General features: G+C 39.7%; 1 protein-coding gene across 2 annotated transcripts; it reads right to left on the bottom strand.

Annotated features, from left to right (window-relative positions):
* Window positions 1–2,644: 2,644 nt before the first annotated feature.
* Window positions 2,645–13,084, bottom strand: gxylt1a (glucoside xylosyltransferase 1a). Of its 2 annotated transcripts, XM_088340381.1 has the most exons (8): window positions 12,760–13,084; window positions 12,371–12,463; window positions 11,746–11,932; window positions 8,105–8,236; window positions 7,776–8,027; window positions 7,434–7,557; window positions 7,193–7,365; window positions 2,645–5,250 (listed from the first exon to the last, which is right to left on the bottom strand). In XM_088340381.1, the coding sequence occupies exons 1-8, from the start codon at window positions 12,963–12,965 to the stop codon at window positions 5,089–5,091; spliced, it is 1,329 nt and encodes a 442-aa protein (XP_088196507.1). In that variant the 5' UTR covers window positions 12,966–13,084; the 3' UTR covers window positions 2,645–5,088. The 2 variants fall into 2 exon arrangements, with proteins under 2 accessions (XP_088196507.1, XP_088196506.1); XM_088340380.1 differs by lacking the exon at window positions 12,371–12,463.
* Between the last annotated feature and the right edge of the window lie 1,774 nt (window positions 13,085–14,858).

The following is a 14,858-nucleotide window of genomic DNA, read 5'->3' as shown; positions in this document are numbered from 1 at the left end:
AAAGAGAATGCAATTAGGACAGTTTATTTTTTAAACTAATACTTGAAAAGCCACAATTACCACCAGTACAAAAATCTACAGTGCATAATAACTGCACAACTATGTAATGTCCTTTTCTTCTAAGTTAAAGGAATTTGTCCAAATGCCAAGAGGGTGGCCAATACTCGAGGTAATTATCTTTAAATAAGGTCTAGTATTATATTACAGTGATACCTGTGATTCATATTTGCATATTCCTGGGAATTAAAATCATATTTTGAGAGTAGTGATTTTAAAAATGTGTTAGGTATATATTTTAGTAGATGCTCAAAATACTAAATAGGAAAAACTAAATATCTAATAGCCATATAAATTCAATAAAATGGATCACAATTGAAAGTTTTGCAGCCAAACGGACGTTTTCTTAAAAATTTTACGTTGTAAACTTTGTTTCACTGGGGCAGCACAGCAGTGGTTAGCGCGTGTGCGGCACAGTTCTGAGATCGTGGGAACCTCCTGAGTGGGTTCAAATCCAGCTCCCGGCCTTACTGTGCGGAGTTTGTATGTTCTCCCCGTGCTTGCGTGGGTTTCCTCCGGGCACTCCGGTTTCCTCCCACATTCCAAAAACATACATTTCAGGTGAATTGGCCGGTCCAAATTGTCCCAAGGTGTGACTGAGCGAGTGAGTTGTCTGTCCCCGTGTGCCCTGCGATTGGCTGGCAACCAGTCCAGGGTGTCCCCTGCCCACTGCCCGATGATTGCTGGGATGGGCTCCAGCATCCCCGCGACCCTACTAAGGATAAGCGGTGCAGCTGATGAGATGAGAACCAGATTTTTCAATATGATGTCAAATGGTTTTAAAAATCTCAGAGTAAATGCTTTCTAATGTTTTCTCTCGGAATAAAAGAGTACTGTAATAATATATGATAGTCTTACTTTGATACTTGAGGAAATACTGGAATTTGTGTGCATTGACATAGGCTAGCGAACATCCCGACAAGGCTAGGCTAACAAGGCTAGCCTGGGAAATTGAAAGAGAAGGACTTGCTGTAGTTTGTTCTTCTTCCTTCTGCTTTGTAGGACTAATTTCCAGTTGAATTATACAATAGAGAGCCGCCTAGTGGTCAAATATTAAATAATGTACATTTAAGGTTTAGAAAAAAATCTTTGGACATCAATTTTTCAGTCATACATGATGAGCTTTAAGAAACGCTATAACCATTTTGAAATATAATTCTCTTGAGTTTTGAGAGGTTTTAAAACAAAAGGAATTTCCACTTCATTGCTTATGAGACAATAAACAGTACATATACACACCAATAATGACTTTTCCCTCCCTTTTATATTGCATATTCCTAACTTTGCAAGCCTTTTAACTCTTACTGTCAAGCCTACGACTGTTTTAATTTATGCCCGCGCTTTAAAAATCGTTATTGAGCAATAGGGAGGCCAAGTGGTGCAAGCAATAACATGAATAATCCATTAGCTGTTCCTGTAAGACTGAACAGGAACGAAACCTCAATCACCAACATACTCAGGGGGCGTGTAACCAGGCAATAGCGGCATTAGCTTCCCCTCCTCGAAAGTCGAGCCGCTTTACGCTGGGACCGTCCTCATCCATCTTTCTACAGGATATTCGCTATCATTTGTTCTGCACTGATATAATCACTTAATGTGAGACGCTAATAGACCTCCTGTGTGTTTTTAATCACTCGACTGTATTCGGTCCTAATAGACTTTGCCAGAGCAAAGTTTTAAAAGGTATGGCTTGCATAACCTATGGATTTTTATAACAAATCTCTCATAAGATAGAATTTATTTTTTTCAGGCACACACGGGCACACTTCGTTTCAGAAAACTGAAATATTTAATGGCTTCTTAGGATGAAAGTGTTTGAAATTCATTCTGTTGTTGATGCAAGACATGTTGTACATCAAACTGCCTGTGCAAATTCAAAGCAGAAGCTAACTCATCAGATGTCTTTCAAATCATCTGACAGCATTTTTAGGATATATCATAAAGTATATATATCACACAATAGCCCAAAGAACTCCTTACTGGGCAGTTTCCTTCATCCAGGATAGTTTTTTGCCGCAAAAGGAAAGTGGACTTGTAGTACAGCGACAAAAGATACACGCAAACTCCAGTTTGCTTGCAAAAAAAATTGGTTATTTCTCTGGTACAATTCCATTTTGTTTTCTGCCCCGATGGCAAAAATACCACAGTTGTATCTATCCATCCATCCATTATCTGCACCGCTTATCCTCAGTAGGGCCGTGGGGGTGCTGCAGCTATCTTCGGGCAGTGGGCAGGGGACAAGCCACTCGCAGGGCACACAGGGACAGACAATTCACTCGCTCATTCACACCTAGGGACAATTTGAACCAGCCAATTAACCTAACATGCAGGTTTTTGGAATGTGGGAAGAAACCAGAGTGCCCGGAGTAAACCCACGCAAGCACGAAGAGAAAATGCAAACTCCACACAGGAGGTTTGATCTCATGCCCTCAGAACTGTGCCGCACACGCGCTAACCACTGTCCCGCCGTGCTGCCCCTGTATCCATCCATATGTAGTGTTTTTTATGCTTCTGACAACGCAAATACAAGCACAACTTCTGAAAAGATGACACGCACCAATGGAGCACACTTTTGGAGCAAACATCATACATTGTAAATCATCCTTTATTTAATGTCAAAAGATAGATGCAAAAACCATGTCTATTTGTTCAATTACATTGCTAGTGCTTGACATCACCCAAAAGTCTAAAAACATTCTAAATAAAGGATCAAACCATTGAATAAATTTTCATGGTAATAAAAAACAATTCAGACTTTGTGAGTTTCAAATATACAAAACTGCAAAAACATTGCATCAATATCACGGAACACTTTGTAAGGGATCGAAAGACACAAGCCCATTTTGCCAAATGCTTGCACCACACTATGTTTAAGACAAGCAGTTAAAGTAGACTTACATTGGAAACACTATAAACAACAGATTCCAGCAACAATGGCAGTGATCTAAATACTGTCAAAATCAAATCCATTGAGGCTTTCATGCTACATTTAAAAGCTATCCTGTACCTCTTAAAACATTGCCTTGTATGATTTTAGTAGGTGCATTCACCAAACAAGTGGGCCAATCAGACACTTTTCAGTGCTAGCAAATGTAAGATCAGGTAGAAACAGGAAAGTATCGAATATATTTTCCACCATTGTAAGAAAAACTTGCACTATAAAACAGTTTCTGCAAATTGCATTTTAATGGAGTCTTGATGTATGCCCTAACAACTTCCTGAGAAGCTTAGGTCAACTGTGCAAAGTGATTATTGCGACATTATTGGGTTTATAAATTGTCCTTAAAAACAACCCATTAGTCTCAAAAGTGCTCGCTCTACTGCAAAGGTAATCATCTGCAGAAGAAATGGTAACTGTATGTTTTCCACTGCGTTGATAAAATAAAACAGTAATAGGATGGGGGGAGTGATAGTGGCTTTTTTATATTAACCAGTACTTCAAAACACATAAAAAATTAAGCAAGTTACACAAGACTACAAGTCCAATTTACACAGTATGAAAGTTGTAAACAGATAATAATTCAGTCGGCTTGAGTCCATTTATCATACAACTTATTGGCCTGAGTGTACCAAATGTTCTTAGGGGGAAGAGATCTTTGAAAAACACTGAAGAACTTCCTCAAGAACGCAAAAGGATGCAAACTATTTGAGGAAATCCCTCATTAGGATATTTTTCACATGGGGGTACTAAATAACTAAGACATTGTAAAAAAATAATGTATTGACATTGGAACATTCTGCTGTCTCTAATATCATATGATTGGGGAAGCTTGCATTTCTAAACATCCAGCATGACTACTTATGAGGTCCTTTGAAACAGCAGCGATTGAACAGAGTTCTTATTTTTGTAGTTCTGAATTCTTAACAGTACATAATAGGTTTTACTTTCACTTTCATTCATCTGTGGTCATTAATTCTTTTATAGAGTTGGTCCTCATTAGAGGACATGGAGATTTACATCAGCCTGTTCCTAGGGCGGTGAGGTAACCAGATATTTAGCACCACCCTCTGCTAATGCAGTAGAAGAGTCATTATGAAGACACATTTGCATGTAAAACACTTCTTAGCCATAAATATACTTCTTAAAAAAAACATTAAAAATGTAAGCGCAGCAATAACTTTGCATGCCTTATTGTGCAACGGAACAACATATCCTTACGCCAGAGGTTGAACTCATTTGCAATTCCCCCCCAAAACAAAGTCTTTTGGTGAGCTAAAACAGAAAACAGGTGAAAAGTTTATATAAAAGTTCTCTGCTGAAAACATACTGTTTTGAGGGTGCAATGTCACAATACATTAATGAGGTTAGTATTTTGCTTTAAATGATTTGTCCAAACATTGTTTGTCAACTACTTTTTCCATTATTTTTTTTACTTTCAGCTATACAAAACAGTAAAAACAATACTTCATAAAATGAAAGTGAGACCGTCTTTCGTTCACAGTCCGAAGCGGTTTTCTGTTGCATTTCTGTACAAATGTAACACTTCATTTCTCTTGGCTGTAAAACCAAAATCAACAATCGGAGTGTTTGTAAGTTTATCATCTTGGAAATGCATAGAGCGCAAATATCTGTATTCACTTCATATTTGTGCATTTCCATAGACACAGTACAATAAAATGGTTACTACAAGTTTAAGTTTGCATTGATAGTGTTGCATTCGCAGTGGGGGGGTTTTCCACTTGCAAAGTGGCGATGATTTGGGTTTAGATTTTAGCTCAGGTTTTTTGACGCAGTTCATGAGTTTTAGCATTAATGGCCTTAGAATGGAACAACTATGACCTGTAACATTGAGGATAGTATCTCATAGTTCTGTTCACTTTCACAGTGCAACCTGGTTGTTGATAACTTTCAATAGAGCCATTGAATTCTATGACATATCACGTCTAAAATGAGGTTCGTGTGCTTAGGGCACTACTTCTGTGCAAGATGAGGTAAATGTACTAAGGATGCAGTACACACCAGACCTCCAAGTGCAAAGCTGTTCAAAGCTTGGCACATTTTGGCTAGAAATAGTAGGCATTTATCTTAGCTCATCTTCCCCTTGTGACCTCAGGTTGAACATTTGAAATACTTATTTTGAGGCTCTTGGTGAACAAGTGGCTGACCCGCCCACAGTAGGTATTGGTGGTGGTCTGGAGAGAAGTTTCCAGTGGCTGAAGCAGCGATTTCTCCATGTTCTCGCCAAAGGGGTACTGTAAATAAAATTGGAGACATTACATCCCACCAATGCTCTTTATCTGTTGAATCACATTACAAAGTGCATCCACCATGAAAAGCATACACCAGCGGCTGCACTCAGGGACTATTTGCCTGTTTTATTTTTGCTTTGAATTATTCTCGAGTTCCTTCCACTTTTTGGTAAGGCGCTATGGCCTATTCCGATCTCATTCAATACAAGATGTGTCAAAATGATACATATAAATTAAATGAACTGTAAGAAAATGTTCTCTGTAAGGTGTAATAATACTGGGGAAGAGAGCAGCAATGTATGCTCCTGCGTGCTCCTTTGTTGTAAACAAAACATCTAAGCTGCAAAATGAATCAACCAAGATGGAATTTCCAGACAATTCGATATTCAGAGTAATGACGTTGACATTTGCTTTCATTCTTTTACTGCTCTCCTGTAAATACGAAGCAATCGCACTTTTACGGCACCTCATTTGACTCCTGTTTGGCTACGCATTAGGTTACTCAAAGCACACTTTCTTTATTATCTTTCATATAGGGCCACAGGCTGTAAAGCACCATTAACAGCCTTGCATCGATTTTTATGTGGATGCTGCCGCTGCGTGGTTCGCATCACCATCATGATGCCTCTAACTAGCATCAGCACTAAAGGTTTTACAACTGTTTTGTGGGCCAGGCCGAGGTAATGGTAGTGCCCTTTATTGCAAGCGCCTCTGCTGGATGGGAGAGGCTGCCTGGAGACACGAGGCTGACTAAGGAGCACTTGGTGGGAGGTGAAATGAAAGTTTCTACCGGAATTGCCTCCTGTAGGCTTTAGGAGTCCATCCCCGAAGGACTGAGTGGGAACAAAATGCGAGAGGATTCGACGGGCTAGAGCAATAGGGGGTGCTAATAAAAGTGTGACATAAAATTGCTTGTAACTGGGGGAGAAACGTTCAAAAGGCCCCACCTTTTTCCCCCTACGTTCTGCTATAGGTTGACTGATAATTGCAAACCAGCACTGGACATGCCCTTTGATTTTCACAAAGTAGTTGAGTTTGTCACTGTCCACTTTGATGTGCTATTTTCGGGAAATGTGAGTGTAAAAACGTCAATTTTTTTTTACTGCCGTCATATTTGTCCACCATTTCTCGTTAACTTCAACTGCCTCAGACCATACGAAACAACTACATTTTTGGAGGCTATTAAAGTATACATGCAGGCAATGCACATAATCTGTAAAAGGGGCAGAAATAAATCATAGCAAGATGGTATGTCCTCACCATTTTTAAACACTTGTGTTTATCACAAAAGACGACAAAACATAAGAATGCTTATCCTAATTTTCGCCCTAGCGAGGAGCTGGCACATTGCTAACAGATGGATTCTAATTTGTTCCTAAAGGACCCTAGGTTTTGCCATTGGGCGATAAAAGAAGATACTGGGGAAAAAAAGTTAGTGAAAATTAAGAAAAGCAAAACCTTCTGTACGTCAATGTATTTGAGTTAGTGTTCTCCAGTACAATTAGATACGCTTTAAAAAATAAGTGCATTCATTGGTAATGATTACATTGAGCGCAACAGACTGACAAGCAATTTACTATTGTGATCAAAATGGATGATTAATTTCATGAACAATAGCATGTACAATTCAGTGTTATTATGGACTCAATTAAAAAGTAATGGAATTTGATTTAGAACTGTTTCGCCAATGACTGAATTGATTTAATATTTATATAAAAATTGTAGTTCAAATTTATATCTAGAAATTAGACAGGACCATGGTTAGGTTGAATCTCATCAATAACCCCATATGAAGACAAGCAGTCCAAAATATGAATCAAATGGCAGCGCATTAATTAATATGTTCAAATGAATGTGTGCAAATGTTAGCAAAAAAATCCTCTACTAATTTTAACTATAACTGAAAATGTCTTATATTTAATATTTATGCTTAGAATGACCGTACCTGCTTAATGGCCTCATAGACAGCTCTAAACGCCGGCTGCTTGTCATTATGGTAAACTCCCCTGCTACCATGGAGAACGAAGACGCCATCTTCCTCAGCCTGCATACAATTCAGGCCATAGACGCAGTGGTCTGGACGGTAGTTCCATTGACAGGGGAACACGTAGAGGTTTTCTGAAAAAGAGTAAGATTATTTCAATTTAGTAATAACCTGTGGGTTTGTTGAATGCATCAGAACTAACCTGGGTTGTGATGAAATATAATATTAAGAAGGTCCTGGTCCCCCCAAGTGATGTTGAGTTTATACTTTTGAAGAAGAGGCATCAGAATTTCACTCCATTGTAATGCAACTGTAGTCATGTCATTCTAGGAAAAAAACAAAACATTTTAAAGGACATTTTTTTCAATATTATGATAGAATACCGACATTGCCCTCCTGTGGACAATACTGGTATTGCAACAAATCATTTCACGTATGACTTTCTTTATAAGCATAACGCAGTAATGTACTTTTTAAATACATGAGGTAGCAAGGAATACCCTTGGCTCATTACATGTGTATCCAACTTGACAAAGACTATCACCTTAAAAATTGTTTCCCTAAGGCGTGTCATGTTCATGAGCATCACTCCAGAGTTGACACCAGTGTCGCCATAATAAGGGTGTCGGGCAAAACGGTTGTACCAGCCAATACGTGGCTCCTCGTGCTCTGGGGCCATGGCTGCCAGCTGGCTTGGATTGAACTTTGAGAAGAAGGCCCAGATGTCTTCCACAGGCTGAAGAAAGAGAATATCTGTGTCCACGTACAACAATGAGTCCACATCCTTAAGGATGAGCTAGAAAGACGAAAAACTCAAATTAACTTCGAGAACATAACTCAAATTGTTGCTTTTGAAAAAGTTGATGAACCTACTGGTAAAAATAACCTTTGGGAGGCACAAGGTTTGAAGAGTTTCTTCCATTCTTTATCATTTCCGCTGGGGAAAGTGATGGGGTAGACTGTGAAGTTGAATTTGGCCCGGATTGAATTCGACCAGGAGTGCAACTTTAAAATAAAAATAATGAAAAAAATATGTCTTATTTATATGCCCGCAACTAATTCATGAAATAAGTTTATGGAGACATTACACATTTTCAAACACTATGAGCACTTCTGACATCATGCTAAGCTGGCTTTTCCTCTGGGTGAGTCCTCACAACTGGGTTGCTTGTTGAAGGACGCTGTCAAGACTTGAGTGCAGCCAAGTTTTTATCAACAAGATATTTTACCGTGGGTAATTGTGTTGTTTCTTTTACTTAAAAGTTCTGTTGACTCACTTATAAATGATTTGAATGCTGCTTTGGTTAGTTTCCTGTATAAATAAATCGGCATAAATCTCGACCAATAACCCGCACGCCTTGGTTGACTGAAAAAAAACGGATCATTAAACAATACGGCAGAAATGTGAATGAAAATGGCGCACTACAAAGCTTGAGGTTTTCCATCTAGCCTATTTCTTTAAGGTAATTTCTGCACCTCAAAGTGAGCCCAAAATCCTCTCGACACTAGCATCACTAACGTGTCAACAGATTATTCCATATGGTTCAAAGCCATTTAGCGCATGACTTCTGTGGACCATAATATATTGCTAAATTGGCTAGAGAAATTGATTGGTTTCTCTGGAACTGTTCTGTCAAGGTTCAGATCCTACCTCTCAGATAAGACGTATTGTGTTAAAAAGGGTGATAAGACCACTGAGCCCTTTAGTGTTATATGTGGCATTTCACAGGGCTCATTACTTGGCCCCCTTCTTTTCAGCAATAATATGCTTTTGTTAGGTGATATTATTCGCAAGTATATCAGTTTCCACTGCTATGGAGATGACACTGAACTGTATCTTTCAATGAAGGAATCTGCCCCACTAAATTGTGGAAATTTGGAGGCCTGCCTCACTGAGATAAATAGATAAATGCCATTTAACTTCTTGCGCTCAACCCTGAAAAGACTGAAATGTTAATTATTGGTCCATCTAAATGCCGTGACTTGTTCTCAAACACTACTCTGAACCTTGAAAAACGTAATATCACCCAGAGTGACTTAAAAATTTACGTGTTACATTTGACCCTAATCTATCCTCCCAGTTACACATTAAGAATATTACTAGAATAACTTTTTTTCCCATCTTCAACATTGCAAAAATTCGCCCTATGCTGTCCTAGTCTGATGCTGAAATTATAATTCATGCGTTCAGTCTTCATTACTGTAATGTAGTACTCTCTGCTCTAGCATCAGGCTGTATTTGATACAAAATGCTGCAGCTAGGTTATGCAGAGATGTGTTCAAGTCCAAGTCAATTAACATTAATTAAGACAAGAAAATTCAATCACGTTAGCCCAATTCTAGCTGACCTGCATTGGCTCCCTGTCTGTTCAACATGTGATTTTAAGGTTCTGTTGGTATTATACAAAGTTATGCACGGACTTACCCCCTCATGTCTTTCTGGTTTACATTTTTTTCCCCCCTATATTCCTGCTCGGATGCATTCGCCTGGAAAATGTTGGTCTCTGCAATTTGCCTTTGGGAGTGGAGGATGCTATAGTCTACATGCTACACCAATCCCTCTCTCACCTGGACAGGGTCGAGGGGGCTGTGAGGATTATATTTTTGGGCTTCTCCAGTGCCTTCAACACCATACAGCCTCTGCTACTTAGTAATAAACTGACAGAGATGGGAGTAAGCTCACACCTTGTAGCATGGATTACGGACTACCTGACAGGCAGACCCCAATATGTGAAACAGGGGGGGGCTGTACATCGGACATTGTGGTTAGCAGCACAGGATCTCTGCAGGGGACCGTGCTCTCTCCGTTCCTATTCACCCTATATACGTCGGACTTTCAGTACAACTCTGAGTCCTGCCACGTGCAGAAGTTTGGTGATGACACTGGGATGTATCAGAAGTGGGCAGGAGAAGGAGTACAGGAAATTGATTCAGGACTTTGTCCAATGAAGCGATGCTAACCACCTGCACCCGAACACCACCAAGACCAGGGAGATGGTGGTGGACTTCAGGAGAACTAGAACTCACCCAGTTCCTGTAACTATCAAAGGAGAATGTGTAGAATTTGTCCAGACCTACAAATACCTGGGTGTGCAGCTGGACAATAAACTGGACTGGACTGCCAACATAGAAGCTCTATGCAGAAAAAGTCAAAGCAGACTTTACTTCCTCAGAAGGCTGGCATCCTTCATGGACAATTCCTCAAATCCACTACACAGCATCATCTTCAAACGGAAGAGCAGCTTCAGTGACAGACTGCTGTCACAGTCTTGTTCCACGGACAGACTGAGGAGAACATTTCTTCCTCATGCCATGAGGCTCTCTACCTCCACCCGGGGGAGTAAAAGCCCACATTAAACCACACCCCCACATTGCATATTCCCGTATTTTTATCACAGTGTGTATTTTATGTAGCACTATCTAAATATTCTATATCAACACGTTACATTGGGTATTTATGTATTATATTCCTTTTACTTATTGTTTTATTTTCAAAACAAGGATATTGCTGGAAGTTAGAATTTCCCTACGGGATGAATATACGAGGGATCCAAGAAGAGATCCGGTTCCAGAGCGTTCTCAATTAGTGCTGTGGAATGCTCTGCCCTGTTTAAATCTAGGCTTAAAACCCACTTTTATTCCATTGCTTATGAATGACCAATAATGTATTTCATATTGATGATTTCTGTGTACAGTACTGTCTGTTGATGCCTTTGCAACATCAATTGCAGCCTGGTCATCCTCGAAGGGGAATTGGATTACCTCCTGTGCAGTTCCTTCTTAAGGTTTCTTAACTTTCATCATGCTGCGTTTTTGAGTTTATTTTTTTCTTGCCCTCATCTAGGATTTGGATCCAGGAATTGTGTAATAATAGTCTGTAGTCTATACAGGGCTTTGAGACTTCTTGTGATTAAGGGCTATACAGATAAACATGACTTGACTATTGCAGCCTGGTCATCTCTGGTTATCTCTTCTACGGCCCCTTATCAAGGTTTGTTATTTTCCTCATCCCAAGGTTTTTGAGTTTTTCCTTGCCCACATGGTAGTTTCAGATAAGGGGAAGGCGCAATTGAGGCCCTTGCAATCCTGTGCGACATTAAGGGCTATACAAATAAACGTGAATTGATTTATTTATACATGCAGACACTACAGAGGTAAAACTCTACAGTTCAGCAGTTTAAATTGGGAAACATGTTTTTTGTGTATGGCATTAAATCAGTCCGTCCTCAAAGTTTATTAGGTGGCACTAAGCTCTGTGTGAGAAAGATTTAATTTTCTATTATTATTTTGCTATGGCAATAATGCAAGTGCGACTTGTTGCATTAGGCTGCGCTGAGCAAAGCATCATCATCTGTTCCCTCCTTCTGTTGTTTTCTTGTCACTATTCACTGCTCTGTCCAATAAAAGCTAAAAAAAAATATTTTCAGTGTTTCATTTACGGCAAAGGGTTTCACTTTATTTATTGATCGGCTTCAAATTTTAATTTTCTTGTTCTGGCTGTGATTAAAACTCACCGTTTCTTGGAAGCTGCCCCGAAGCTCATCATCAGCAAAAATGTGAAATTGTAGAGTCTTTTTGCTGAATAAGATGGCAGACTTGAGCATGGTTAGAGTCTCACCCAGCCTCGGGCCACAGGCCACTACAGCCAGGTGACTGCTTTCATTGCTGCCATCTTCTGCTTTAGTGTTCATCGCGCCATCTCTAAAATACAAAACAGTTAAATTAGACTCAGCGGTTGCTCTGTCACCAGCAAACTCACACTAGAGGTCCTGTTGAGTTGGGTTTGCCATTAAAATTTTCTGGCAAGAACTTGCGTGTGTCCTGCATCCTAAACAGGACTAATATCTTAGTAGGTTAAAAAAACTCACCTAACCTACTACATCCTGATGAGATTCTTATTAAACTCACAAATTCTGCTGCCATGTTATGAATGCACATAGATTCCATTCGCAGTTTGTAACCAAATAGCACAACAAAGCAACTGTGACTGTGCAATTAAAGAAGCTTGTTAAAATCTCATAAAGAAATTTAGATCGGCAGCACTACTCCATTAATCTCTCTGCGTGTGGCCACTGATCTCTTGCAATGCTGCTTATTGCAGTACTAAATATCTTTCTAGAATCTCAAAATCAGTCATACCTAACTGATGATTCCATAAAGCAGTTCAGTCCACAAACTTTAGCAGGCAACCTCCATAACGGAGTCCAGTAAGAGACTGGCAACGATATACACCTAACGGGGTAAAAAAAAAAAACCATTTGGGGTGATTTTCGTATTTTAAAGATTAGCGGTGTTCGCAGGATTTCAAGACTAGCTGTGAACAGGTGGTTTAGGGAAACAAAGGTATTATCCAATTACCATGAACAGAAATGCTGCACTCTATAAATCAAAACATTTCTCCTTACGTATTATCGTGTATAAATTAATTTCACGTTTACTAATTAAACCAATGTGTAATTACATTGGTGATATCACTTGTGATGTACCACTTGCTTTAGAATCCTGACAGCTAATGTAGCATTAGCTACCTGTGCGGCTCGCGACTCCGGCGGCCTGCCAATCCGGCCATTTTCCTCAAGTCGCTACGCGCTCTTCGACCGCCTTCACCGGGTGTCTTCGGCTCACCCATCCCTTCGCTTTCCTCCAAGGTGGACGCGATATGGTTGAACACATAGAGCGATGAAATAACCGTGAACGCCGTGCAAAGGAGCATGGCACGCCGGTAACATCGCATTCTGTGTTCTTTAGGCGTCGGTTATGGTCCTTCACCCACATAGATATTTAAAGCGGGTTAATATTTCCTTCTGAGAATAAATTTAACGCAGGTAAGCGTCTGCCATGATACCGGTACGGTGTCCAGAATAATAGGATTAAGCCCCGCCCACTTGGGTTTCAATCAGTTTGCCTAGCGTCTTTTTGAAAATTATTTGAATAATTACTAAAAACAATTGTTTATCTGCCAAATAATTTAATAAGCGGTTGGGAACATAAATATGTCAAAAGGAACCTGCAATAACCGTCTGTCACTATAATCAATTATAATTTGGAAAAAAAAAAAACGAGGTTGGGTGCGTCCTTAAAAAGTTGAAAGTAGTTTTCTCTTTTATGTGTTAAAAATTCACAACTTTTTTAAAGAGCCATTATGCGTGATTTTCCACCACACCTATCTGCTTTTACTTTGCTTTTAGCAAAGCTGACCGGGGGAAAAACATTAGGTAGAAGGAATGAGAGGTGCTGGACAGTGACGTCAAGTTCGTCCCTGCGTTTTGTTTTAATATTTGTTAGTCTAGCATAAATATAGTGAAAGTAAGAAAGGGGCTGTTTGTTACAAGTACACCCCAAATGCCAATCTAAACCGCAATAATGATTAAAAAGAGTTTTTTGAATGCATCTAGAACGCACGCACAAAAACAAAAAAATATAAATAAATATATATACTGGACTGTCTCAGAAAATTAGAATATTGTGATAAAGTTCTTTATTTTCTGTAATGCAATTAAAAAAACAAAAATGTCATACATTCTGGATTCATTACACATCAACTGAACTATTTCAAGCCTTTTATTATTTTAATATTGCTGAATTTGGCCTACAGCTTAAGAAAACTCAAAAATCCTATCTCAAAATATTAGAATATCATGAAAAAGTATACAAGTAGGCTATTCAACTAATCACCTGAATCATCTAATTAACTCGAAACACCTTGCGAGGTTTCCTGAGCCTTAAAAACACTCAGCTTGGTTCAGTAAACTAAACTACAAGTATGGGGAACACTGCTGATCTGACTGCTGTCCAGAGGACCATCATTGATACCCTCCATCAGGAGGGTAAGACACAAAAAGAAATTTCTCAAAGAGCAGGCTGTTCACAGAGTGCAGTTTCAAAGCATATCCACAAAAAGTCTGTTGGAAGGGAAAAATGTGGCCGGAAACGCTGCACAACCAAGAGAGATGACCGCAGCCTTAACAAAATTGTGAAGAAGAGCCGCTTCCAGAATTTGGGGGAGCTTCAAAGACAGTGGGCTGAAGCTGGAGTCCAGGTATCAAAAGCCACAGTTCACAGACGTGTCCGGGAAATGGGCTACAATAGCCGTATTCCCATGGTCAAGCCACTTCTGAACTCAAGACAACGGAAGAAGCGTCTGACTTGGGCTATGGAGAAGAAGCACTGGACAGTTGCATAGTGGTCCAAAGTCCTCTTTTCAGACGAAAGCAAGTTTTGCATTTCATTTGGAAGTCAAGGCGCCAGAGTCTGGAGAAAGGCTGGAGAGGAGCAAAATCGAAGTTGCTTGAAATCCAGTGTGAAGTTCCCACAGTCAGCAATGGTTTGGGGAGCCATGTCAGCTGCTGGTGTTGGTCCACTGTGTTTTATCAAGTCCAGAGTAAATGCAACTGTGTACCAAGAGATTTTAGAGCACTACATGCTTCCATCTGCTGAAAAGCTCTATGGAAATGAGGATTTCATTTTCCAGCATGATCTGGCACCTGCCCAGTGCCAAAACCACCAGTAACTGGTGCACTGACCATGGCATCACTGTCCTTGATTGGCCTGCTAATTCCCCTGACCTGAACCCCATCGAGAATTTGTGGGGTATAGTTAAGAAGAAGATGAAAGACACCAGACCTGC

Source organism: Urocampus carinirostris, chromosome 7 (assembly GCF_059441175.1).
Source record: "Urocampus carinirostris isolate Australia breed hairy pipefish chromosome 7, RoL_Ucar_1.0, whole genome shotgun sequence".
In the NCBI taxonomy this organism is placed as follows: Eukaryota; Metazoa; Chordata; class Actinopteri; order Syngnathiformes; family Syngnathidae; genus Urocampus; species Urocampus carinirostris.
Note: the sequence above shows the minus strand (reverse complement) of the source record. Positions and strands in the feature narration are given on the sequence as shown.

Coding starts and splice junctions, on each gene's coding strand:
- gxylt1a (XM_088340381.1), bottom strand. CDS start 12,965: ATGCGATGTTACCGGCGTGCCATGCTCCTTTGCACGGCGTTCACGGTT. Junction 8,237..11,745: donor GGGGCAGCTTCCAAGAAACG/GTGAGTTTTAAT, acceptor TTTATTTTAAAG/TTGCACTCCTGGTCGAATTC. Junction 5,251..7,192: donor TCTATGAGGCCATTAAGCAG/GTACGGTCATTC, acceptor TTTTATTTACAG/TACCCCTTTGGCGAGAACAT.